At 33.4% G+C, this 27,731-nt stretch overlaps 2 protein-coding genes across 2 annotated transcripts; one reads left to right on the forward strand and one right to left on the reverse strand.

The window, feature by feature from the left end:
• Positions 1 to 11,081: 11,081 nt before the first annotated feature.
• LOC144545006 (receptor-like protein 6) lies at positions 11,082 to 13,902 on the forward strand. The gene has a single exon (XM_078293561.1). The coding sequence runs from the start codon at positions 11,082 to 11,084 to the stop codon at positions 13,836 to 13,838; it is 2,757 nt and encodes a 918-aa protein (XP_078149687.1). The 3' UTR covers positions 13,839 to 13,902.
• A 6,140-nt stretch (positions 13,903 to 20,042) lies between these two features.
• LOC144545007 (uncharacterized) lies at positions 20,043 to 27,298 on the reverse strand. Its single transcript, XM_078293562.1, has 4 exons — positions 26,606 to 27,298; positions 25,477 to 26,428; positions 22,109 to 23,120; positions 20,043 to 20,798 (listed from the first exon to the last, which is right to left on the reverse strand). The coding sequence occupies exons 1-4, from the start codon at positions 27,160 to 27,162 to the stop codon at positions 20,152 to 20,154; spliced, it is 3,168 nt and encodes a 1,055-aa protein (XP_078149688.1). The 5' UTR covers positions 27,163 to 27,298; the 3' UTR covers positions 20,043 to 20,151.
• Between the last annotated feature and the right edge of the window lie 433 nt (positions 27,299 to 27,731).

The following is a 27,731-nucleotide window of genomic DNA, read 5'->3' on the forward strand; positions in this document are numbered from 1 at the left end:
AATGAAGACAACTTAAAGAGTCAGGGAGGTAGTTCAAAATTATTGCAAAATGACAATGATTGGTGTTGCCACTAGGGTGTAAATGGAGCAAATACAGAGTGAACAGTGATAAAATTATATTTATATTTATTTTTATTTTTTGGATACGGATATAAATTAGATATTAGTCGGATACAAATACAAATTCGGATCGGATCAGATATTTATTATAACAGTTATTTGCACTACACACTACGCGCAATACACTACGCGCTATAATGTAGAGGATATGGAAAGAAAGAACAGAGGGAAGACTTGACTTAACAGAAAAAACAGAGGATATGGAGAGGAGAAAATTATAAGGTCCTTGCTCTTGGAATATTAACCTGTAAGTTATGACTGATTGAAAAGCATGTTGTGTCAAGTTACGATCAAAATTAATGAAACAACGTTATTCAATTAGGCAGATTGTGTAATTAAAATTTAAACTAAAAGAACTTTTGTCGTGTAGTTGGCTGCACTCAACCGATTACTAATACTTGCTAGTTTTTTATTTGTTAAATTATTGGGAGCACCTAGCTATCCCCCGTAACAATCCCTCATATCATCCCTCAGTCATTAACTACTTCAATAACTACTAATTACTTAGGGGGATCACTTACTATTTGAGAACCACATAATATTTGAAAGATTTTACAACTGGCGCGCTTAAGTATTCATCTATAATGCATCAAGTATTCATATATAACACATCAAGTATTCATATCTAATATATTAAGTATTTAAAAAAAAAACTGGACACGTTTTTAAAAGTGAGATTTTTTTTTTCTTCATTCAATCTAATCAATATTTCTGATGATCGGTGAGGAATTTTGCAAATCTAAAAATACGAATGTTTTTAACATAATTTTATTTTTAAAATGAGATCCATGATGATATACTTTGGAGTTGTCCGTTGTACAAGTATTCATCATTATCGAGAAAAAATTCATTCTCGTCGTGCAAGTACAAATATAAAAACTGGACACATCATTCATCCATCTTTTACATGTTTTTAGAGGTGGTATTTTTTCTCCGTTCAATGTAACCAATATTTATGACGATCTGTGAGGAATTTTGCAAATCTAAAACTACGAACGTTTTGTACACAATTTTATCTTTCAAATGAGATCCATGATGACATATTTTCGAGTTGTCCGTTGCACAAGTATTCATCTCTTATCGAAAAAGTATTAATCCTCGTCATGCAAAATGTTCACAATTTTGTAAATGTTAGAATAATCAACACATAATAAAAAAAAACTTGTAGAGTTAGATATATGATGATCATTTCACAAAACAAAATAGAAAATGTGACACATCTTGAAACCATTATGTTTATAATTTTCCATTTCAGAATTCATGCAGTCGATCCGAACCATTCATCATGATCTCCGTATTAAAATGTGCTTGGAGATCAAATTTTACATTTTTTGAAAATTATTTACTACTTATTTAGAATTTTTGAAAATCGCAGTTTTTAAATGGTTCAAAATTGTTTAAAAATTGCAATTTTGTACACATCACAAAAAATACTAAAAAAAAAAAATCTAAAAACTGTAAAATTTGGTCTCCAAGCACATTTTAGTATGGAAATTATGTTGAACGATTCAGATCGACTATTTAGACTTTGAAATCGTAAAAGTGACTTATAAGCATATCATCTCAAAATGTGTCACCATAAAATGATGTAATTGGATGCCTCTTCTTTTTGAGAAAAACGCAATTTTTTTTTTAAATTATTGTATAATTCTGGTGTAAAAATATAATAATTACAAACAACTATATATACACATGATCTTTAAATATAGTCAATGTTGAGCTCATTCTACTATCTATAGTGAGGTTTATAGACACCATAAATATGGATCTCAAAATACAGTCACTGTTGATCTCAAAAAATAATTTAATTCAATTTGATATGTATAGTGAGGTTTATAGGCACCATATGTAAATATAATAACGACATTATGCAAAATTTAAAAATTGCATTTTAGTCTTTCAAAACTAATACATCACAATAAGATATCAATAATAACGTTGAAGCATATATCTAATATGAGACTTACTTTGCTCTCAAAATGAAATATACTACGAAATCTAGATGTATTTGATCTATCATCTGATAACATGTTATTGCAATAAGTAAATAATAGATAGACCCATATGTAATATTTATCATTGTTAGACAGTAGCATGTGATAACATTTGTCCTTTTAACCCACAATTATAGCTAGGGACTCTTCGTCAATTAATGAGGACACTAGTTGACAGGACTACTAGACTTAGAATGAAGACGACTTAAGAGTCAACACTCAATAGGAGAGGGAGGGAGATCAAAATTATTGTAAAAGGACAATTATTGGTGTTGCCACTAGGGTGAAGACTCAAGACTTCTGCATTAACGCACCGTGCTTTAATAGATCTGCACCGTTCGATTGAGATTCGCACTACGTTTTCACCCCTAGATATATCCCACCTGAATAATATAAATTAAGTCAAATAATTAATGTTTTGGATGTATTTTCAAATATTTAGATGCCGTGTTTATCAAATTTTAATCAATTTGAAATTTCATGGATCATTCATCTTTAATTATTAAAACTACAATTAAAATTTTAAATTATATGATGGCCCACTAAACATCTTTCAGTTCAACAAAAACTTCACACAAGCACAATATAAACAATTTGAATGTACGTATTATAAAAGTTAGATGCACGTACAATAAATGTATTGGATCACATTTATCATTTAATTTTTTATTTGAATAATGTTTGTCATATATATAGTAGAACTAGGGTGCTTTTAAGCTCACCAAAGTTTTGGTGAGCTTAACTATAAAACTCATCAAATCGATTTCAAATGACGAATCCGAACCGTTGAAACCTGCCTACTTTACGTGTGATGCATCTACATGTGAAATTTTTAAACATTCGAATTAATTTAGTATAAAGTCAAAAGGTCAAAATTAGAAGGTTAATAAATTAATTTTAGTGCATTCATTTTTTGAACGTTTTTTGACCACATAGAAAGTGATCACCAAATCACACCCATAAGTTACGAACGCCGGAGTGGTGACCGTAAATCGAGTCCGGACAGGACTCTTGTCGGTTAAGGCCCGGTTAAGCCTTGTTGGGCGAAATCTTTATTGGGCCTCGCTGGGCCGAGTTATTGCTGGATCATGGGTCTTATTTCGTTTGATCTTAGATTGGCCCCCGATCATGAGGATCCGAATCCTAGACCGGTTCTATGAGAGCCCTTTGTACATGTTCACTCACTCGCACGAGGAGTGAAGGATTCAATAGACATCAGATCAAATTTTTGGGGCTTTCTGATTTTATGCGATTTGATCTGCATTGAGATACACGCAATTTTCATCGGAAGTTTCATGATCTCAAAAGTTAATAGAAAAGCTGTAACATGCATGAATCCAATTTCACAAAATGTTCATGAAGATAATTAATTTACATGGAAAAAACTTTGTTTGTTGACCAGAGATGACTAAACATGGCATTATTTTCGTGTCCCACAATTTCCTGACTTGAAGACTGGACTCAAAAGTCATTTAATTATACCTCCCCTTTCGCTGCTTACCTAACTAACGTTCAAACAAAAAAGACAAAAGAACTGATTGATTGGGTTTGATTGAAGCTTGAGAGAGCATCTTGCAAATTCGTAGTTAAAGAGTGATTGTCAGAAACGATTTCAAATTGTTTGGATTAAATATTTTGATGGTGTGGGGAAATGTGGATGAATTATTTTGAAAGCTGAGGACTTATTAACAACGAATTAATTAACTTAATATTTTTTGGATCCCGATAACAATTCCGCAATTAACCCAGCGGAAACTTTCAAGACAATCATGGAGACCACTTAATCATTAATAAAATACTAGTGTTTAACTTGAAGCATCAAAGTATTTAGGTTAAATTTGTATGTATTAATTCTTATGCACTGATGTCTATTTATGAAAGAATAATTCAATCTATCAGTTATTCTCGCATAAAATTTTCTTTCTTCTTTGTATCGTCCCTGAACAACTAGGGACCATTAAATAAATTTTGTGGTCCAAAACTTAATGGGCCGAACTTCTCAGACAATGATAAATACTTCTTAGACATAATGATAAATATTTGTCAAAAATAATAATAAATGCTTTCTTAAACATCAATAAACAGATAAATATTTATTTCTAAATATTTTAATTGTAACTTTTAGTAAAACATCTATGACTTAAGAGGAGGGTTCAAATGCACCCAAATTTTTGTGCACCCAAATGCACCCTATCATTTTTCTCCGTTTTCAAAGTCCGAATAGTCAATCTGAACAGTTAGATGCGATCTATATATTAAGATGTACTTGGAGACCAAATTTTATATTTTTTGGAATTTTTTTACTATTTATTAATCCACTTTAAAAAATCGCTGATCCAATGGTCCAGAAAATGTAAAATCAGCGATTTTCAAAGTGGCTTAATAAATAGTAAAAAAATTCCAAAAAATGTAAAATTTGGTCTCCAAGCACATCTTAATATATAGATCGCATCTAACGGTTCGGATTGACTATTCGGACTTTGAAAACGGAGAAAAATGATTTGAAAGATAGAGTGCATTTGGGTGCACAAAAATTTGGGTGCATTTGAACCCTCCTCATGACTTAAATAGATTAGATGAATATTTTATGTTACATGGATAAATACTTGACGGTACAAAAATAAATACTTTGTTCTTGAACTTATCAATAACTAATGTCTAATCAAATCAATGTATCATAATTTCAGAGACAATGATAAATATTTCTTATACATAATGATAAATACTTGTAAAAAAAATGATAAATACTTTCTTGAACATCAATAAACAGATAAACATTTATTTCTAAATATTTTAATTGCAACTTTTAGTAAAACATTTATGATTTAAATAGTTTAGATTAATATTTTATGTTACATGGATAAATACTTAATGACACAAAAATTATTACTTTGTTCTTGAACTTGCTAACAAGTTTTAATCAAATCAATGTATCATCATATCAGAAATAATGGTAAATACTTGTCATACGTAATGCCATATACTTGTCAGACATAATGATCATAAATACTTCCTTAAACATCAATAAACATTTATTTCTCAATATTTTAATTGCAATTTTCAGTAATACATCTATAGCTTACATAGATTAAATGAATATTTTATGTTACTAAGATAAATACTTGACATAATAAAAATGAATATTGTATTCTTGAACTTGTCAACAAGTCATGTTTAATCAACAGTAGTTATTAGTGGGACCATCGACAGTTAAGGAAGTTATTAAGGGATTGTATAATTTAATTCAAAAGTTACTTAAGACAGTTATTAGTGAGGATTGTTATTAGAGGGGAGAAAAATTTAATGCGGGGATAAATGGAAGTTATTAGCGAGACCATGCAGGGATTAAGGAAGTTAATATTGATAGAGATAGTGCGGAAAAAAAAAACAAAGACAGGGATGAGAAGAATGATATAATTTATTCATATTTTTTATTTTAGAAAAACCATAATTTTGAAACATAACAATTAAATATATCTTGTACTTCACGCATATCTTGTACATGAAAAATGATAAATCTTGATATAATATTACTATCCGTGAAATGATTTAAATTTTATAATGGTCTATGTATATATCTTATCATTTGGTGGAAAATGAAATGATGTTAATATTGCATCAATTTGTACAAAATCAATTTATAAAGAATATAAGACTTGCAAATTTATTTGTGAAAGCAATGTTAAGATTGACAATTTAGTGGTCCTAATACTGTTTCTAATAAGATAATTAAAAATAGATTTTTTTTTCTTGAAAACTACAAGAATTGGAGAGCCTCCTAATTTTCCCTGGAAATTTTAAAAGTCCCGCAACTTCCAATAAACTAATCCAAGTTTTTTAAATTTGAGGTAGTGACAAAGGCAATTTCCTTTGTGTTGGAGATTTCAGATTCGAAACCTTGTATTTATTAAAAATTTAAATAATTTGATCTTCAACCTTTACTTAAAAAATAGTATGTAAAACTTTCATGAAACCAAAAATTTTCATCGCAATTGTTTCAGGATCTCAAAAGTTAATAGAAAAGCTGTAACATGCATGAATCCAATTCACAAAATGTTCATGAATATTATTAATTTCATAAAATTGTACGATCCTTAAATTATATAAAACATGTTATATTGACACTAAATAAAAACAAAAATTGATGAATGCCACTTGAGAGTGAAGTTGAGTCTCCTATGCAAAGACCCGGTACAATACAAAGAACTTCAATTCGGTGGACCAGAGCACCAATATTTTCCATTGTTGAACTTAGTTTCTACTTTTTGATTCGAGTCTTCTCTTTTTGAATCAAGGGTCCGCTATCAACATCACATGCAGGAACCGAATTCTCTGCCCTCACAGAGGCAGAAAAATCATTCTCATAATTAAATTTAGTCAATCTCTAATTTACACATGACATTCACCTTTGAATTCATTGATGATGATATTTCTTCTGTTTTTTAACCATTCTATTATGAGAAAAGAAAATTTCAAAGCTTAAACAATTTCTTGCCATGAAGATTACTTGATTCATGAAAAATTTAAAATTAATCAAGTAGCAAAATATTTTAACATTTCTATGATATCATACTTTACCTAATAGTTGAATATAAAATTGACAATCACATTGTTTTTTATTTTTCTTAAAAAATTATCATATTTTTTATTCTATAAATGCTTTTATTTTTTTTAAATGTGGAGGCGAATTCCCACCGAGCTTGTTCTCTGCACACACCTCCAAACCTTTATAGATGTAAACAGACCTATTCTATAAATGCTTGTCTTATAACACCCTCAAACCTATTACACATAATTGAGTTTAGTCAGATCATATGCCTAATCAATTACAAACAATAAACACTTATGTATTCCTGTCAAATTTTAATTTCATTAAATATACAAATTTTGGCAATTCATTGGATAAGTACAGAGAAGGAAAAATATAAATTATTTTTATTAAGAAGAATAAGGATCAAAAGTTGCTGATGGCTCAATACATTTGTGGCTATATTAAATTGCAAAATGAATCAGTAAAAAAACAACATAATTAAAGAGGGGTATAAAAAGAAAAGAAAAAAGTTTGGAAAAATCAAAGAATAAAATTAGAACCGAACTCAAGGAAAGGCCTGATTTGCATAAGTTAAGATCTAATTAAGGTATACTTCTGTGTGTACCTCTTCAATCAGTGTAATTCCATTGTGTGTACACCTCTTAATTTGATTAAAGAAAAGTTGTTGTTTTTTTTAAATTAGTTCTGATGTGGAAAGCCAGTAAAGAACGGAGGAAAGAGGAAAGAAATGCCACTAATAATAAACTAAATGAATAAAAATATTCTCATCAATGAGTTGAAAGGTGGATGTCCATGTGTCAATTAGAGATTGACTAAATTTAATTGTGGGTGAGATTTTCCTGCCTCCTTGTTTGCAGAGGATTTGGTTCCTATACAGAGGCCTTCTTTCTTGCTACTTGTTTCTTTTCAAGTTAATCTAAATATCAGAGTCACTCAACTGGTAAATCAACATATAAAGTTTCTATGGGTAACAAAAGACAAAATTCTCATTAGAGTTAAAGAAATCTCTCTATTTACATTTTTGGTTAATTTTTTTTAATTAAACTGAATAGGTTTTCTAAGAAAATATGTACTGAATAGGTTTCCAAAATATTTATGAAACAGAAATGTAAATACTATGATTATTATAAAACATATTTACAGAAGTTTTGTTACATAACAAGTATGATATTATTATGAGTGGGGTTCAAATGCATCGTTGATTTTGTGGTCCAATCATGCTCCATATTCTTATTTTCGATTTCAATGTCCAAACAGTTGATTCTAACTGTCAACATGATCTCCATATCAAAATGTGTTTGGAGACAACATTTTATATTTTTTGGACATTTTTACTATTTTTAAGATAGATACAAAATCATTGTTTTGGAGAAAAATAGTGATTTTGTACCCATGTTAAAAATAGTTAAAAATTCTAAAATAAATTGAAATTGTGGCACAACTAATATATAAGAAAAATGTAAAAAATATATTTTTATTATCTTTTATTTTATTTTTTGGTTTGAGAAAGTAATTCTAAGATTGTTAATTTAGTCCATTGTTAATGTCATAATACTGTTTCTAATATAGAAACATAAAAAATAAAAATAAATAGTTTATTTCGTTTATCTTTTTTAAAAACAAGAAGTGGAAAATATCTTAGTTTTCCATCGAAAATAAGTAATGTCGCATAGCTTCCAAAATTTGGTGTTGACTTGAAATGATAAAATCTAATTCCTCATTGACACTCCTTGAATATGTCTTTTTGATGAAATCTGTTTGTATTTCTCGATCTATATATAATTGTTGATTTAACTAATTAAATACCCAAATTGTGATTAGATCTATTTTTGACGAACAACACAAAATTACAACTTTAGCTAGAGTATAACTGATTAAATTTGCCCTTTCTAATCAAACTTGTACATAGTCAAGCATGTCCCAGTCCATACATGGCCCACTTGCCTGACTTGACGACTGGACTCAAAACTTGTATATTCAAAGGCCGAAGAACTTATTGATTGAACCCATTAATTACGTTCATCACATTTACATTGCCGTGAAATTGCCGTGAAATTGTTTCTCACGTCCAACAGTCAATGACATTAATTAAGTGAAATTAATTGTTAGAGAGTGATGGCCGGTCGTCATAGATTGGAAGTTCAGGAAAGAATGGTAGTTGTTCAAATTAATGTTTGGAAATCTCTGTGTTTCATTTGAATATTTTGGAGGTGTATTGAGACAATATTTTAAAGATGGGAATTTATTAACACGAGTTAACTTCATTATATATTGATAAACATAAAAGAAATACTCAGGGGGGCAAAAAAAATATCGAATCGGGTTTAAATAACTTATCATATTTAAACCCATTAACTAATTGGGTACTCGATAAAAAATAATGTTTTTACTTATATTTTTCAATACTCTGACTTATAATTTCTGATCCTTTAACTTATAATTAATATTATCAATCATAATTCAAGAAATTTAACCAAAATTACAAATCAAACACCCAGAGGGGGGCAAAAAAAATTTCAAGGAGAGGCAAAGTCGATCGGTACGAATAGATTACCACTAAAACTCGAAATCCAGGGGGGTGGCTGCCCCCCCCCCCCGCTACAGTAGATCCGCCCCTAGAAATACTCATTATTTTGAATTATAACAATTAAAATGTTACATAAATTTTAGAATAATTATTAGACTCTCCGCACTTACATACCCCAAAAATTCCTGTAGCAGCATTAGAAGAATGATGTATTATGGTTCCCCCTTTCTCAGTTTATGCACTTGTCCCCACATCATACTTCATTGGTATAAATAGTTGGAAGATAATATATTAATACATGAAAAATTAGATATTAATACTTTGATGCGAACATGTTATGATCATCCCTTTTCCCTCGTCAATCTCCCTCTAATGAAGTAGTGGGGACTTTTTATTTCTGCATCAACCTTTTTCAATCGTCTCTGTGTCTACCTTCAGTGCATATGCATAAATAATTGACGTCATGGGTATAAATACATCAATGCAATAATTGATATTTCAAACGTCATCCAGTATCATATGTTAAAAGTACTTGCAAGTATAGGTATAAATACTTGCACGGTAAGTTATAAATATTTGCATGATGACAAGCTTGAAAATATGTCATCATGGATCTCATTCATTTGAAAGATAAAATTGAGTAGAAGAAGTTTATGGTTTTAGATTAGAAAAAAGTTCATCACACATCGTCAGAAACATGGACGACATAGAACGAAGAAAAAAAACTCTATCTCTAAAAATGTTTATGGTCCCCCAACGTAGTTTGAATGGTCCCCCCAGGTATGGTGCGGGTAAATTTGGGAGATTTGTTAATTATTGACATAAAAATTGGTCATCACGTATGTACTAGTAATTTAGATAAAAAATCAGTGCTGTAATTTTTGTGGTCCCCCCACATAGTTGTCATAGTTATGGTGGGGAGATTTGATAAGTGTAACAAATTAATTTACTGTTCATCAAATGACTCAAATTTGATAAGTCCATATTAATCCGGATTTGGTTAAACATGAAATGATATTCAAATTACACTAGAGGGACACAACAACAATAATTGTCCCTCGCAATGGTTGTCCCTCACAACAATAATTCTATCAATGAGTATAGTAATTGAAGAAGTGTATCCACTAGTAGCCAACGAAGGTTAAACACTCACAAATTCTAAATTGCAATTATTCAAAGATAACGTTCTTAATTGGAATATCTACTTTTCACAATTTTCTAGGATGATTCGCCCCTGGGAAGATTCTTCAAAACAAAGTTTAATTTCTCATCCTGAATTTATTATGTAATATTTTGTAATAGCATGATACTTATTTCACTGATAATCTCAACTTATTAAAAATGTCAATCTCTTTCTCATTTGAGAAAAAATAAATTACTTTCCAAAACTTTTTATTATTATTTTTTTTTGTTTATATTGTGGAGCAACACAATTCCCAATTGCATACCCCACATTAAATCCTGAATAGCAAAGTTAGATTGCAGGTTAATGATTTAGTGTTATAGTGAAGGCAAGAATGAATTTGATTTCAGACCGGGGGATCATATATTATATGAGACTACAAGATAAATTATGACAGAGCTCTGTTTGTTAATCTGAGAAATTTAGGTAAACTGGAAGCCTAATCTATCCAGGGAGGAACAATAAGATCATAGTCGTGCATGTTCCCTTTGCCCTCGCTTACAGGTTAATATTCCAATACCAAAGACCATATTTTCTCTTCTCTCCATCTCCTCCTTGGTGCTTTCTGCTAAGTCAAGTCGTCTCTCAATTAAATTTATTTTCTGCCTCTTAGGACTTTTTTTTTTTGTAATTTCTATTGCATCATATTTATATATATATGGATACACTAACTTTTTTCAGTCAAGCATCACCCCAAGTCCTACAATGGCACTTGTTGCACTTGTTTCCCTATCACTTGTTCTCCTCTCCTCCATTAAAACCACTATTTCTCTAACACATGCCCACTGCCTTCCTGAGCAACGTCATGCCCTGCTTCAACTCAAGCAAGGGTTCAAAACCAATGAACTCCATTCATGGAATTCAAGTACTAACTGTTGCACATGGGTTGGCATCACATGCGATGAGCAAACTGGTATGGTGACTGAAGTCAACCTTGCTCACAAGTTGATCTCGGGTGAACTCAACCCTGCTTTATTCAATCTCAGCTCTCTTCAGTACCTCAACCTTGGTGGGAACCTGTTCAACAATCTTATCCTTCCACAAATCGGGTTTGAGCGACTAGATAATTTAACCCATCTCGACTTATCCAATTCTGGCTTTGCTGGTCAAGTCCCGATCGGCTTTTCTGCCCTCACAAACCTTATCACCCTTGACTTATCAGACATTGGAAATCCCAATCCCTTGTATCTTCATGACACAGGTCTAAAAACCTTACTCAGCAACCTCACCAAGCTCCAAGTTCTTCACTTAGATGGGGTTGACATTTCACTCAACGGATCTGATTGGGGCAACTCAGTTTTACAAGTAGGCCCAACTCTTCAACAACTATCCATGGAAGATTGTGGATTAAGAGGAAATATTTGGGATGAAATATTTGACCTTACAAACCTCACAGAACTTGATTTATCACAGAACGCAATGTTGTCGGGTCAAATTCCCGACTCAATTGGAAAGCAGCAGTATTTATCGACATTGGACCTTTACAACTGTAGCTTACATGGAGAAGTTCCGCCTTCAATAACAAACATTACAAGCCTCGAAATGTTGGTGCTGGGGTCAAATATATTGACAGGTACGATACCCATATCTTTGTTTTCTCACCCTTCTTTGGAACTAATGGATTTATCCTATAATCAATTATCAGGATATCTACCTGACTTCTCAAATGGATCATCAATTTTGGAATTTATTATCCTTTGTTACAACAATCTTGAAGGACAATTACCAATATCCATATTCAAATTCCCCCAGCTCTTTCAGTTAACTGTTGCATCAAATAACTTCAATAGTATATTGAATTTAGACCTCATCGAGCAAAATAAGAACCTTGATTCTCTAGATCTCTCAAACAACAAGTTGTCAATTATAGAAGGCAAAAATCATAACCAATCGTTCTATGCTTCATTTCCCCAACTCAAGGATATATGGCTGGCATCTTGCAATTTAACAAAATTTCCTTCTTTTTTGAGTTACCAAACAAGTATTGACAACCTAGACCTCTCAAATAATAATATTGATGGTGTTATCCCTAATTGGTTATGTAGTAAAACAAGTATTACCTACCTCAATTTATCTCATAATTTCTTTACTAAAATAGAGGGGGATGCGCATCTTACCTCTCTTGAGATGTTGGATGTTCTTGATATCCATTCCAACAACATTTCAGGACCTGTACCTCTCCTCCCACAAGGGATGTACTATGTTGATTTCTCATCCAATTACTTCTTTTCGTTGCCTGCATATTTTGTTTCCACCCTCATTTATCTTTTTCTCTCTACCAATAGACTCACGGGAGAGATCCCACTTTCCATTTGCAATGCGACAAGGCTACAAGTGCTCGAGCTTTCAGATAATAATTTAACTGGTACTATACCACCATGCATTCTTGAAAATGCTCAATTGCTAGTGTTGAGCATGAAAAGTAACAAATTAAGTGGGCCATTGCCGCGAAATATTAGCGAAGGTTGCAAATTGAGAACAATAGATTTGAGTGGCAATAAAATCAATGGAAGTTTGCCCCAAACATTAACGAACTGTAACACTCTAGAGGTCTTAGATCTCGGAAATAACCAAATAGTGAATAGATTTCCTTTTTGGCTTGGAAATCTCAAAAACTTGAGAGTACTTGTCTTAAGTTCAAATCAATTCTATGGCACAATTTCGAATATGAAAGCCAAAACTAAAACAAATAATTCCTTTTTCCCCTCACTAATGGTTTTTGATATTTCTTCAAATCGTTTCCGAGGCATTATCCCAAGAATTGTTTTTGAAAGCCTGTCGACTATGGTGAATGATTCAGATTCTAGGACATTCATGTTTGGTGGTCCATATGATTATCAACATTATTATCAGAACTCAATTACAGTCATATCCAAAGGACAAGAAATGGAGATAAAGAATTCACTCAGCATATTCAGTTCCCTAGATCTATCACAAAATGGATTTTCAGGGGGAATTCCCGAAGAGATCGGGGAACTCAAGTCACTTGATGTGCTTAACCTATCACATAATGTTCTTACTGGTCCTATTCCATCTGAATTTGCTAATTTAAAGAAGCTTGAGTCACTGGATCTCTCCTCCAACCAGCTTTTCGGACCCATCCCTCAAGAACTCACCGCTCTCACTTTCCTTGCTTCACTAAATTTTTCATATAACAATTTGGTTGGAGAAATACCCCAAGCCCATCAATTCTTAACCTTTTCAAATGCTTCTTACTTGGGTAACCCCAGATTGTGTGGTAGTCCTTTATCGGTGAAATGTGCAGCAGATCATTCAAGTCAAGGGTTTAATAAGAGTTTGCCTTCAAAATCTTCTACTGATATAATTGGGCTATCTGTTTCTATTGGACTAGGGCTAGGTGTGGGGTTTGCCTCTATATTTTGGGCCCTTGTATCATGGGAGAATGGGAGGAAGTGGTTCAATTTCATTTTAGATAGGTTTTATTTTCGACATTTGTACTGATGAAAATATGTATGAGCATCAAAAAATAAATGAATACGTGGTGTAGAATGGATATTTGGTGTGAATGATGTTTGAAGATTGTTGAATACTATATATATATAGAGGAGGGTTCAAATGCATCCAAAATTTTGTGCACCCAAATGCATCCTATTCTTTTTCTCCATTTTCAAAGTCCAAATAGTCAATCTGAACCGTTAGATGCGATCTATATATTAAAATGTGCTTGGAGACCAAATTTTATATTTTTTGAATTTTTTTTACTATTTATTAAGCCACTTTGAAAAATCGATGATCCAATGGTCCAGAAAATGTAAAATCAGCGATTTTCAAAGTGGCTTAATAAATAGTAAAAAAATTTCAAAAAATGTAAAATTTGGTCTCCAAGCACATCTTAATATATAGATCACAACTAACGGTTCGGATTGACTATTCGGACTTTGAAAACGGAGAAAAAGGATTTGAAAGAATAGGGTGCATTTGGGTGCACAAAAATTTGGGTGCATTTGAACTCTCCTCATATATATATATATATATATATATGATATATATATATATATGTCAAACATTTTTTTATATAGATTTGTACTATTAATGTTGTGGACGCTATATAATATTAAAAACATTGTTTCTTTTTTTTTAAGAAAGTGGGGTATTCCATTGATTTCATTAGCCATAATCAGTTTTGACTGAAACAAATTCCAAACAGCTGGAATTCTATTAGTACTATTGCAAAAACAGAATCAATTCATCTAATTACCTAATTCTAAACACCCTTCAATCAGACTATGTAACCCCCACACTGGAACACTGCACCAGCAGCTAACAATCCAACAAAAGCTAACAAGAACATCTATCCAAACTCAAAAAGCAGTAAGTGAAGACATCTATGTAAGGCAGATCCAGCAAGCACGAGAACCACACAAAGACATGTCAAAGAACTACTCATCCTATAGGTTTTGGTCTGTATTAGATAAATGGGTTCTGCTCAGCTTCCATTGCCTGTACTCCTGATCCTCTGCCTCTACCTCTTCCCCATGGTCCTCTACCTTCATAGTCACTAGATCCTGACAAGACAGATCCACAATATCTTTAAAGGTAGTTTGAAACCCCAAATGGTGTCATAATGCCACCAAACTCTAACCAATTGTAATAGGAGTGAACAGTAAAGGATCCTGTATTGGACCATCTCCACTGGAGAGAATCAGGGGAAGTAGCATTAGGGGAAAGGTGTCTAAGTTTAGCATGTAATGTCTGCCATTCGGTGAAGTATGAGTTGTCTAACAAATTCAGTATGTATTCCAGGTGGTTGTAAAGCTTCAATTACTAGTAAATCAGGCTCTCTGGCAATCTGAAATAGATTAGGGTACGTATAAAGAGCCAAGGGTAAAATATGATATCCATCTATCCTTCCAAAAAAGAATAGTAGAACCATTGCCTAATAACTTATTAAGATCAAAATAAACAATAGCAGACTCTTTGTTTACTCCTTTCCAAAAAGGTGAACAAGTGATGGATTTTATGGCTATATTTATCTATAATCAGTGATTTCCAAAGGCCATTCACTTGTGAGTCTTGGAATCGGACCCACCATTTTCTGAGCAAAGCCTTATTCATTCTATCTAAATCCAACACACCTAGCCCTCCTTGAGATTTGTTTTTACAAACAGTCTATTAAAAAAATTTATCATAATAAAAATCTATAATAGCCACAAGGTAGGCACGAACTTGACAAATTTTGTTACTCATTACAATTTGGAACGGAAAATATGTTAAGAATTAATTAAAAAAAATTAGAAGACCTCTGCAAATGTTGAGTTGATTTATGGAAGCAGATTTTAGACGTATGAAACTCCATTTGTTGTTTTAGACGTTGGCTGTTTTATTTATCATAGTTTTTTTTTTTTTTTTTGAGTAAAGGTTAGAGGTCAAGCCACCCAACTATTTAATACCCTTATAATTATAACAAATGATTTTCCCCATCCGGATTTCGAACCCATGATCTCTCATATAAAGACCATGTGCCTTTGCCACTAGACCAAAGACTAGTTCTTTATCATAGGTTTTTTTTTTTTTTTTGGAATAGTTGGTATAGGTTTTGGTTATATTAAGCATGTTCCCTTATTTAACTACAATCTTCTATTTTAATAGAGATGTTCGTGGTTAGATCAGGCTAAAATACTCTACATTATTCAAGAGTATACTAGAGTATGCTAGAATGTTCTTGAATTCTCTAGAAATTAGAATGATCTATAGTAGTATATATATATAGGTGCATGTATGAATATTCTATATCTTGAATATACAAGGAAAGGTACATTCTAAAATATTCTAGCTTGTACATGAGATGCAAGCATATTCTAAAAGTATCTTATGATGGGTATAAATAGGACTTAAGGGCTATGGTTTTAGTTGAGAGTGAAAGAGCAAATATAAATCAAATCATTGTACTCTCCTTTATAATAGGAGAAAGTTTAATATTCACAAGTGGTACTTTTAATTCTATTCTCGGAAATTGAACCACCTGTGTGGCTTGTCGTGTGTTTGAAGGTATCTTCTAATTAAGAACTAGTATAGTGGCTTGTCCAGATGGAAGTGTTCACAGATTATTCGATTGTTCTCCTTTTTAAACTATATGGAAACATCTGTGTTATTTTTTCTGCATTATAAAAGGAAGAATATTGATTCTTAACTAGGGGTGGCAACTAACTGGCTTGGTTTGAGCTAGGTTCTAGCTCATCTTGTTAATTTGATATCGAGCTACAGTTGAGCGAGCTGCACTTAGGACATTCAAGCTTAAACCTCAGCTTATAAATCATAACAAGCCAATCCGAGCTGGACTGAGCTAGCTCACAAGCTCACTGTTCTTTATTGAGCTGCTATCATACAAATTCAAAATTATTAAATAAAACAAAAGGCAGAGAGTGATGGATGGACTATGGAGTCATGGAGGAGGATGGGGTGATGGAATCGGGGGTTGAGGTGAGGGCATGAGGTGATGCACGAGGGAGAGAGAGAGTCGGGAATGTAAATATGAAATTATGGGAGTGGGAGTTAAATCCTAAATCTTAACGGATTTTATTAAACCATATGTATCCAACAGCCTATATACACTAGCTCGTTATGGGCCAAGCTGGCCCTGTCCGAGCTAGGCCTTAACTCAGCTTGTTAATTCCGGACCGAGTTAGTTGCGAGCGAACTTGCTAACAATTCGGTCCACTATTGAGCGGGTTGTTAGTGATCGAGTCAAAAGCGAGTCACGAGCGATCCATGAGTTACAAGCTTCTTTGCCATCCCTATTCTTAACGGAGTACCTATGTCAAAAGTATAGACCCTGTTTCCTTGAAGTGACAGGCAACATCTTGCTAGAAACTAAAAACAGAGAAATTATTTTACATTATAAAAGTCATCTAAAATAAATTTATCGGACTTGCCATTTAGTTTAGTCCTCGTAAGAGGTGCTTGCAATGTTGCTATGTGATTCAATATATTAACCAAGCACACCAATACAATTAGTATGCATAATCTTAAATCAGAGATCCAAGACCAACTCAAATATCAGCAATCACTCGATGCTCATATTCAACCATTCTATTCTTCAAGCGTGCCAAGAAAACCAAATACTCATATCTAACCTTGCCCTGCATCAATGCTGTACTAGAAATTCGATAATTTCATTCGATCCTTGTCAAGAAAACAAAATACCCAGATTAAACCTAGCAAGCGTGAAGCCATCATCTGACGAGTCATCAAGCTATCCCCTCAATTTGGGTTCTAGGCTGCAACAGCAAAAACAACCTCTAAGTTATTGAGAAAAATCCAACAAAAATCCAAGTGAAAAGTTATAGCCATGACTGAACAGAAATATTCTTGCACGGGCGAGCTTGGGGCTGAGAGCATAATGCTGGCCACCTCCTCCTTTATTTTAATCTCTGTAGTGTATCCCGTTTTACAATCCATGATTTGCTTACTATATAGAAATAGAAAGACAATCTTATGCGACAAACTTGCAAGCCTCTTACTATCTACGGATTATACCATTTTCCTTCAACTCATGTCCTACATGTTCTCCCAAGCGAAAGAATATGACCTAGAAGTCAGAGATCAAGTTATTTTCACCTGGATGGTGCACATCGAGATCATTCGGGTGCGGAAGGACAACTACTTCAATTTGGAACTAACGAAGTCATTAGAGCAATTGGTCCGAACAAAATCTTCACTAGACAACTACTTCAATTGGGAACTTACTCTTCATTCCAAATCCTACATCTTACCGAACAACTGCCTCAAGTCTAAAACCTATCAGATTGGCTTCAAACAATGTATCCAAACCGTTGAAATCTTTCTTTCTTACGAGTGATGAATCTACATGCAAAAAATTTAAAATTTAGAATTAATTTTACATTGAGTCAAGTGGTCAAAAAATGTTCAAAAGATGTTTATATAGAGAGAGAGAGAGTGACTAATGTGCATTCGAATGTATATGATCCGAAATACACACGGTCCGAATTTGAAATTTCAAAATCCAAATGGTCGATCCGAACAGTTCGTCTTGTTCTCCATATTAATATGTGCTTGGATACCAAATTTTACATTTTTCTGAATTTTTTTACTATTTATTAAGTATTTTACAAAATTGTTAATCCAACGGTGGCTGCACAAAAAGTAAAATCAGCAGCTACCATTGGATCAACAATTTTGTAAAATACTTAATAAATAGTAAACAAATTCAGAAAAATGTAAAATTTGGTCTCCAAGCACATATTAATATGGAGAACAAGATGAATGGTTCGGATTTACCATTTGGATTTCGAAAAGTCAAATTTTGACCATGTGTATTTCAGGCCATATATATTTGAATGTACATTAGTTACTCTCTCTCTCTATATATATACTAATTACCAAGGTGTTTTACCAAACGACACCAAGCAAAAAATAATACAAAATTTATGTCCAATAAAATGAATTTTGTTTAAGCTAAATGAAAAAGAACAATCTTGGCCTCTTAAGTTCGTATCACAGTACGATAAACTTAAGATACATAATATTTGCCATCTTAAAGGCCAATTTAATTTTTCAAAAACAAGCCCCTAACAGCAACTCTAATTTAGTGAGGCTGAGGCCGGCAATTAGTGTCTAAATATTAAATTACAATGTGAATTAAATTTTGTAACATGAATTCTCAATTAATTAATTTGGCATTATTTTTTTCTTTTATTGAGTTAATTTCTAACCGGTCAAGCACGTTCCTTCTGTTCAAACTTCAAACCACGCCCCTTTTTCCACGCTAACTTGACATTGAAAGCCTTCCTCTCTCATGGTCTATCCTTGGTTTCTTTAGATGCATTATTGTTGTTCATTTTTGTTTATTTCTATGCATGGTCATGGTCTATATATTGACACTTCTTCCTTTATTTTTAAATCAAGCATTATCTACTTTTTTTTTATTGCAAATAGAACATTTTTGTATTGAAGGGTCTAAATTTCTATGATTACTAGAAATTTCTAAATAATTAATAAATCATGACTCAAATTTTTGAATTGTTAAAAAATGAATTACCAAAGGAAACTTCATTAAGGTCATTTGGAATATTTATTACAGATATAAGAAAAACTTGAGGGTTTGTGTCCTAAGCATAGACCAGCCCTGGGGACAAATTTCAAATATAAAGATTAAAAAAAAAGACAATTCCTTCTTCCCCAATAAACGACCTAAATTATTTAACTGGCTACCACCAAAACACATGAAAGAAACCAAGTATCCAAATAGTTTTAAACAAACCAACATGACTAAAAGAGCTAACGAAGGAAACAATCATGCTAATTATAGGCCCCCCCCCCCAATGAATCCTCTGATGAAAAGTCGTTCTATTCCTTTGAATGCAGATAAACTATAGAAATTCATCCCTAACAATCTCAACTATTCATTTGTCCTTAAAGTAGAAATAGATAGGCCACGAATCCTTTGGACGTGTCTAAACTTAACAATTACTTTCCACAATTGGCTAGAATTGGACGTGTCTAAAGTTAATCAAATTACCAAGGGGTTTTACGAAAGCGCACCAAGCAAACAGAAAAAAACAGAATTATTTCCACCAGAAAGCTCTTATATATTTCCATCAGCACAAATGCCGAAAGTACAACCTGCCTATAATGAAATTAAACCACTTTCTTCCAATCAACCATTATACCAGCACCAAAATAACAGAGGCATACCCCACGTATAAACATAGCGGATGTGACTTGTATTTAAATTCACTCAGCGAGATACATATTGACTAGTACATTTGTACAAGCTTTTACATCGATATTTCCATCAATGAAAATGTCGAAAATAAAACTTATCTGTAATGAGAATAAACCACTTTCTTCCGTTCTCCCAATATACTAGAGCCCAAATTACAGTGGCAAACCCCAAATATAACCCTACACCAATTGAAACAATGAACCCAATATTAGATGGAGCTCTTGCACATTGCATTGATAAAGGATTACCACACAATCTTGCACATTGCATTGATAGAGGACTACCACACAATCCAGGATTACCTAGGTATGAATCATTCGAAATGGCAGAGAACTCAGGGCCTTCAGGTACTTCTCCAACCAAATTGTTATACGAAAGATTTACTGAATCTAGAGAAATGAGTGAGTCGAGTTCATGAGGAATGGGTCCAGAAAGCTGGTTGGAGGAGAGATCCAGTGACTTAAGTTGATGTAAACTAGCAAGTTCCGAAGGAATTCGTCCGACAAGAGCATTATACGAAAGATTTAATGAATCTAAAGAAGTGAGTGAGGCGAGTTCATGAGGAATGGGTCCGGAAAGCTGGTTGGAGGAGAGATCCAGTGACTCAAGTTGATGTAAACTAGCAAGTTCCGAAGGAATTTTACCGGCGAGAGCATTATGTGCTAGGTTAAGCACACAAAGTGACTTCAGTTGCCCAATCTCTTTGGGTATTTCCCCTAAAAATACATTATTTGATAGATCAATGTAATTGAATATGTCAATTGGGTATTTAAAAATTCAACCCATTGTATGTAATTGTAACAAAAACCTTAGAGTAAGTCAAATTCAGCTTTTATAATAATTTAACCATAGTAGGAAATATCAGCCGATACCGATACGGATCGGCCGATACGTATCGGTATCGGCCTACCCCGATCTGATCCTGAGCCGATACCGATCCTGAGCTGATCCTGAGCTGATACCGATCCGATACTCCGATCCCGTATCGGTATCGGCCGGGACCGATCCCGATACCGATAATTGCTACTGTGAATTTAACCTACATCTAACTGTTAGGAAACTTGTATTTGATATACCCATCATGGTCTTCAGGTTCACTAAATATTTTTGGGCAATTTACCACTGAAATGATGTGAGGAAAGGTCAAGAACTTTTAGCATTGGGAAAGGAACCATTTCCTTTTGTTTTGATTTCCACATCTGTAATTTTTCTAGAAAACATATTCAATCACAAGACAAGAACTCTCAAATTTTGAAGATTTCCCAGCCAGTAGGGAAATCTGTTGACTATCCGATTGTTTCCCATGTCTAAGACCTCGAGAGAATTACAATACTTTAATAATCGGGGAAAACTTGCATTTATTACATTACCATTCAGATTTATTGTTTTAAGTCGCTTGACTGATATTTGTGGCAATGGCCTGCTTAATTGTTACTTTTCAGGTTAAGCACTTCCAATTCAGCATCTGCTAGAAGGCAAGATGGAACTGTACCAGTTAAATTGTTATATGAAAGATCAAGCACTGCTGGCAATGTCACATTACAAATAGAAAGGGAAATCTCTCCAGTGATAATATTATTTAAGAGGTCTAAGGAGTAAATATTTGTTTGGTAACTAGGAAAAGTAGGGAAATTTACTAAATTACACGAAGCCAGACCTAGATATTTTTTTTTTTGAAAACCTTCGCAGAAGCTGCGAAGTCGTGAGGGGGGAATCAAACTCTCGACCTTTGGGTACAACAACTCTAGGACATTTTTCTAGCTAATTATGCTACCTCCCCTTTCTCCAGACCCAGATAATCTAGTTGCGGGAATGAAGCATAGAATGAATCGTTATGATTTTCACCTTCTATAATTGACAACTTATTGTTTGAAAGAGAGATATTTTAGATTCTTATTGTGCTTAAAAAATTCCAAAAATTGTTTATCCATTTGAGAACTATGGTACATATACAGAGAATTGGTTATCTGATAGAAACAAAGATTTTAAAGAAGGGTGAGAAAACATAGACATGGGGGTATCATACCTGTCAATCTGTTCAACCCTAAGTCCAAATAGTTGAGTCTTCTAAGGTTAGTTATTGAAGGTGGAACTTCTTCGTAGAAGTTACAGTCGGAAAGATCCAATTCCGATAAATATTTGAGATTTCCTATTGAATCAGGTAATGGACCAGTGAAATTTGTACCTGAAAGAGACAAATATTGCAAAAAGCTTTGCTTCTTGAATTCTGGCAGTTGACCTGACAACATTGAGTTTTGTGATAAATCAAGTTTTGTTAGATTTGTAATGTGGAATATTTCATCCGGGAAATTTCCTCTCAATCCACAATCGGCAATGGTTAGAACCTGAATAGTTGGGCCTACTTGAAAAACTGCCTTACCCCACTCAGATCCGTTCAGTGAAAGGTCAACCCCATCCAAGCGAAGAACTTGAAGTTTGGTGAGGTTGGTGAGTAAGGTTCTTAGGCCTTTGTTATGAAGATACCAGGGATTGGATAAGTCAAGTGAGAGAAGGTTTGTGAGGGCAGAAATGCCTATCGGAACCTGACCATAAAATCCAGAAACAGATAAGTCGAGATGGGTTAAATTAGCAAGTCGCTCAAATCCAGTTTGCAGAAGAGGTACTGAGAAGTCGTTAAAAGAAATGTTGAGGTATCGAAGAGAGCTGAGATTGAACAAAGCCGGGTTGATTTCACCTGAGATGTCCATGTGAAAGAGGTTTAGTGAAGTCACCATACCAGTTTTCTCATCGCATGTGATGCCATCCCATATGCAACAGTCGATACTTGCATTCCATGAATAGAGTTCATTGGTGTTGAAACCTTGCTTGAGTTGAATTAAGGCATGACGTTGATCAGGAAGGCATTGCGCTTGTGTTAGATTGATGTTTTTGGGAAAGAAGAACAGAACAAGTGATAAGGAAAGAAGTGCAAGAAGTGCCATTGCAGGAGAGGAAGTGAAAGGAAGATAATTTTGAGCGATGTTTGATTGAAAAATGTTGAGTATCCATATATGTAATAAGACAGTGCATAAGGATTTCTAAAGAAAAAAAAAAATGAAGAACGCGTAAAATTAATTGAACAGAGGGAAGACTTGACTTAACAGAAAAAACAGAGGATATGGAGAGGAGAGAAAATAAGGTCCTTGGTCTTGGAATATTAACCTGTAAGTTATGACTGATTGAAAAGCAAGTTGTCAAGTTACGATCAAAATTAATTTGGTCGATTGTGTAATTAAAATATAAACTAAAAGAACTTTTGTGTCGTGTAGTTGGTTGCACTCAACCGATTACTAGTACTTTGTCAGTTTTTGATTCGTTAAATTCTTACCTACCTATAATATTTTATCTTTGATTTGCACTCTTAATTTTATTTAAAATTTAATATGGGGTCAGGAATTGGGGCTTTCTCTGTTTCACAAAATTAAATAAAAAATTGATAAAAAGGTTTTGGAAAGTAATAGTTGTTGACATTTTTCCTCTTATGATTTTTGAGTTACAACTTATTTATTTTTAGTTATGTACTGATTAGAAATAAATTGACATTTCTTATATGGAGAAAACAGAGTGCTACTCTGTTCGTGTCAGTTCTTCTATTGTTTTTGTCATTCCTTATTTTTTGTAAAAAGTAGTAAAAAATCACTATTTCACCAGAACCAGCCCAATTCCATTCTTCGTGTCAGTTCTCCATTGGCCAAATGCCAATAAATATGAACCCTTATACAATTAATGGTTGTGTTTTGAAAGATCCATTTGTTATGTCCTGGGGGTTCTGTTGATTTGTTGCAACTTGCAACATAACAGAAGTGTTAATGAATGATGGTACTTTGGGTTAATTTAGTGTTGTACTAATCTCTATATATGTTAATTTGTTGGTCTTCTATATTAATTATCTTGCTTGATTTGTGCTATATATGTAGATCTAGAGAGAGATTATATATATATATATATATATATATATATATATATATTGGTACATATAAATGGAGGCTTGCCTCTAATACAGGCATATATAATTAAATATATAAAAAGAAATTATCAACGGTCCAAAATAATAACAGATGGCAAACTACAATATGCAAACGCCAACTCATACACATCTGATGGTATATAGTTTTGCTAACAGCTAATAACACCCAGAGGCGATGGTGTTTCCATTTTAACAGCATAATTAACGGTCGAAAAACTAATATTCCCGTCGGTCCCTAATTTCTAATTGATCGCATTGGAGCTTAACGCCATCGGCTCGAACCGATGGCAGATGGTTACATATTTCCTATCGGGGCAATATGCATCGGATTGGACCCCGATGACGGAACGTGATTCTAACCGATATAAAAGGATTTTTTTGTAGTAGTGATATTTAACAACATTGCATGAAACATGAAATGACATTCAAATTGCACGAGAGAGGGACCCAATATTTTCAATTATTTTGAATTGATTTACAATATATAAGAATTTAAAGGTTGTTTTATAAAAGCTTAAATTTTTAAAATGAGAAATCCCATCGGCAGCAAGGCCACACGGCCTGTGCATGTTGTTGCCACATTTTTCTACCACCGTTAAAACTCCAATATAGGGTTCTTTCTCAATTTTAATCAGATTAAGATGAAAAAAATACAAACTCAAGAAAACAAGAGTACAGAGAAAAATAGAGAAATAAAATAAGTATTTTTTGTATAAATAATTTGATATTGATTGTTCCGATTGAAGTTCCGACTACGTCGCATTGATTCTAAATAGTTATTGCAACTCGATTTGAATTATTTGGATTTATTGCTATAAGGTAACCGGATTTCTCTACAATCCGTGCTTTCAATTTGTGTGGTTAAATTGGATGTTTGACCTGGGTTTGGATTATGAGGGTGTATTTAACGGCATAGCTGAGTTGAGGTTCGAATTTGATTTGTGAAATGAAATGATGACATTATTAGTTATGAGAATTTGTGAAATAATATTATTCTGTGAAATGAAATAATATGGATATTGCGTGATGCATAATTTGAAGTGAATTTGTGTGGATTAATCTAGCATGTTTGAATGGTTGTTAATATAAACAATACGAAGTCATTAAATAACTGGTTACTAAGCTTTGTAGCTGACTCCGTATTGTTTATATTTATTGTTTTTGTTGCGACTTATATTTGACGGGACGATGGATGGATGCGAGGATGCCTCTCTTGTTCGCGACTCCCGATTCGGCGACGGGGGCGTGACACACTCAAGAAAATAAAACCTTAATTAATTTGCTTCATGCCTATTTATTTGAACAAAACTCTTGTATATTTCCATCAGCACAAATGCCGAAAGTAAAACCTGCCTATAATGAAATTAAACCACTTTCTTCCAATCAACCATGATATAGCGGATGTAACTAGTACATTTGTATCAGAGAAAATATCGAAAATAAAACTTATCTGTAATGAGAATAAACCACTTTCTTCCTTTCTCCCAATATACCAGAGCCCAAATTACAGTGGCAAACCCCAAATATAACCCTACACCAATTGAAACAATGAACCCAATATTAGAAGGAGCTCTTGCACATTGCATTGATAAAGGACTACCACACAATTCAGGATTACCTAGGTATGAATCATTCGAAAAGAAGGTAGAGAACTCATAGCCTTCAGGTACTTCTCCAACCAAATTGTTATACGAAAGATTGAATGAATTTAGAGAAGTGAGTGAGGTGAGTTCATGAGGAATGGGTCCGGAAAGCTGGTTGGAGGAGAGATCCAATAACTCAAGTTGATGTAAACTAGCAAGTTCCGAAGGAATTCGACTGGCAAGAGCATTATACGAAAGATTTAATGAATGTAGAGAAGTGAGTGAGGCGAGTTCATGAGGAATGGGTCCAGAAAGCTGGTTGGAGGAGAGATCTAGTGACTCAAGTTGATGTAAACTAGCAAGTTCCGAAGGAATTCGACCGGCAAGAGCATTATAAGAAAGATTCAATGAATCTAGAGAAGTGAGTGAGGCGAGTTCATGAGGAATGGGTCCTGAAAACTGGTTGGAGGAGAGATCCAGTGACTCAAGTTGATGTAAACTAGCAAGTTCCGAAGGAATTTGACTGGTGAGAGCATTATGTGCTAGGTTAAGCACACAAAGTGACTTGAGTTGCCCGATCTCTTTGGGTATTTCCCCTAAAAATACATTATTTGATAGATCAATGTAATTGAATATGTCAATTGGGTATTTCAACTCAAAATTCAACCCATTGTATGTAATTGTAACAAAAAGCTTAGAGTAAGTCAAATTCAGCCCTTTATAATAATTTAACCCATATCTAGCTGTTAGGAAACTTGTATTTGATATACCCATCATGGTCTTCAGGTTCACTAAATATTTTTGGGCAATTTACCACTAAAATGATGTGAGGAAAGGTCAAGAACTTTTAGCATTGGGAAAAAGGAACCATTTCCTTTTGTTTTGATTTCCACATCTGTAAATTAACAACTGTCCTTGAAAATTGTTATCTTCAAGGAAAATAAATTCCAAAATTGTTGATCCATTTGAGAACTATGGTAGATATACAGAGAATTGGTTATCTGATAGATACAAAGATTTGAAAGAAGGGTGAGTAAACAAAGACATGGGTACCATACCTGTCAATCTGTTCAACCCTAAATCCAAATAGTTGAGTCTTCTAAGGTTAGTTATTGAAGGCAGAACTTCACCAGAAAATCCAGAAGAAGATAAGTCGAGATGGGTTAAATTAGTGAGTCGCTCAAACCCAGTTTGCGGAAGAGGAACAAAGAAGTTGTTGAAAGAAAGGTCGAGGTATCGAAGGGAGCTGAGATTGAACAAAGCCAGGTTGATTTCACCTGAGATGTGAAAGTAACCGAGGTTTAGTTCAGTCACCATACCAGTTTTCTCATCGCATGTGATGCCAAACCATTTGTAACAGTCGATACTTGCATTCCATGAATCGATGAGTTCAGTGGTTTTGAAGCCTTGCTTGAGTTGAATCAGGGCCTGACATTGGTCAGGAAGGCATTGGGCTTGTGTTAGAGTGATGTTTTTGGGGGAGAAGGAGAACAGAACAAGTGATAAGGATAGAAGTGCAAGAAGTGCCATTGCAGGAGAGGAAGTGTAAGGAAGATAATTTTGAGCGATGCTTGATTGAAAAATGTTGAGTATCCATATATGTAATAAGACAGTGCATAAGGATTTCTAAAGAAAAAAAAAACTAAGAACGCGTAAAATTAATTGAACAGAGGGAAGACTCGACTTAACAAAAAAAAACAGAGGATATGGAGAGAGGAGAAAATAAGGTTCTTGGTTTTGGAATATTAACCAGTAAGTTATGACTGACTGAAAAGCAAGTTGTGTCAAGTTACGATCAAAATTAATGAAACAACGTTAATCAATTAGGAAGATTGTGTAATAAAAATTTAAACAACAATTATTTCGTCGTGTAGTTGGCTGCACTCAGCCAATTACTAATACTTTGCCAGTTTTTGATTCGTTAAATTCTTACCTACCTATAATATTTTATCTTTCATCTGCACTCTAACTTTGTTTAAAATTTAATGTGGGGTCAGGAATTGGGGCTTTCTCTGAGCCACAAAATTGAATAAAAAATTGATAAAAAAGTTTGGAAAGTAATAGTTTTTTCCCTTATGATTTTTGTCTTCCAACTTATT

This window comes from Carex rostrata, chromosome 27, assembly GCF_964058835.1.
Source record: "Carex rostrata chromosome 27, lpCarRost1.2, whole genome shotgun sequence".
NCBI lineage: Eukaryota > Viridiplantae > Streptophyta > Magnoliopsida > Poales > Cyperaceae > Carex > Carex rostrata.

What these genes read in the sequence shown, in the direction of transcription:
- LOC144545006 (XM_078293561.1), top strand. Translation starts at nt 11,082, where the DNA reads ATGGCACTTGTTGCACTTGTTTCCCTATCACTTGTTCTCCTCTCCTCC.
- LOC144545007 (XM_078293562.1), bottom strand. Translation starts at nt 27,162, where the DNA reads ATGGCACTTCTTGCACTTCTATCCTTATCACTTGTTCTGTTCTCCTTC. An exon ending in AGTTTTATTTTCGATATTTT is followed by an intron (nt 23,121 to 25,476) that starts CTCTGATACAAA and finishes TTTTTTCTTTAG; the next exon opens with AAATCCTTATGCACTGTCTT. An exon ending in AGGGTTGAACAGATTGACAG is followed by an intron (nt 20,799 to 22,108) that starts GTATGATACCCC and finishes ATGTATTTTTAG; the next exon opens with GGGAAATACCCAAAGAGATT.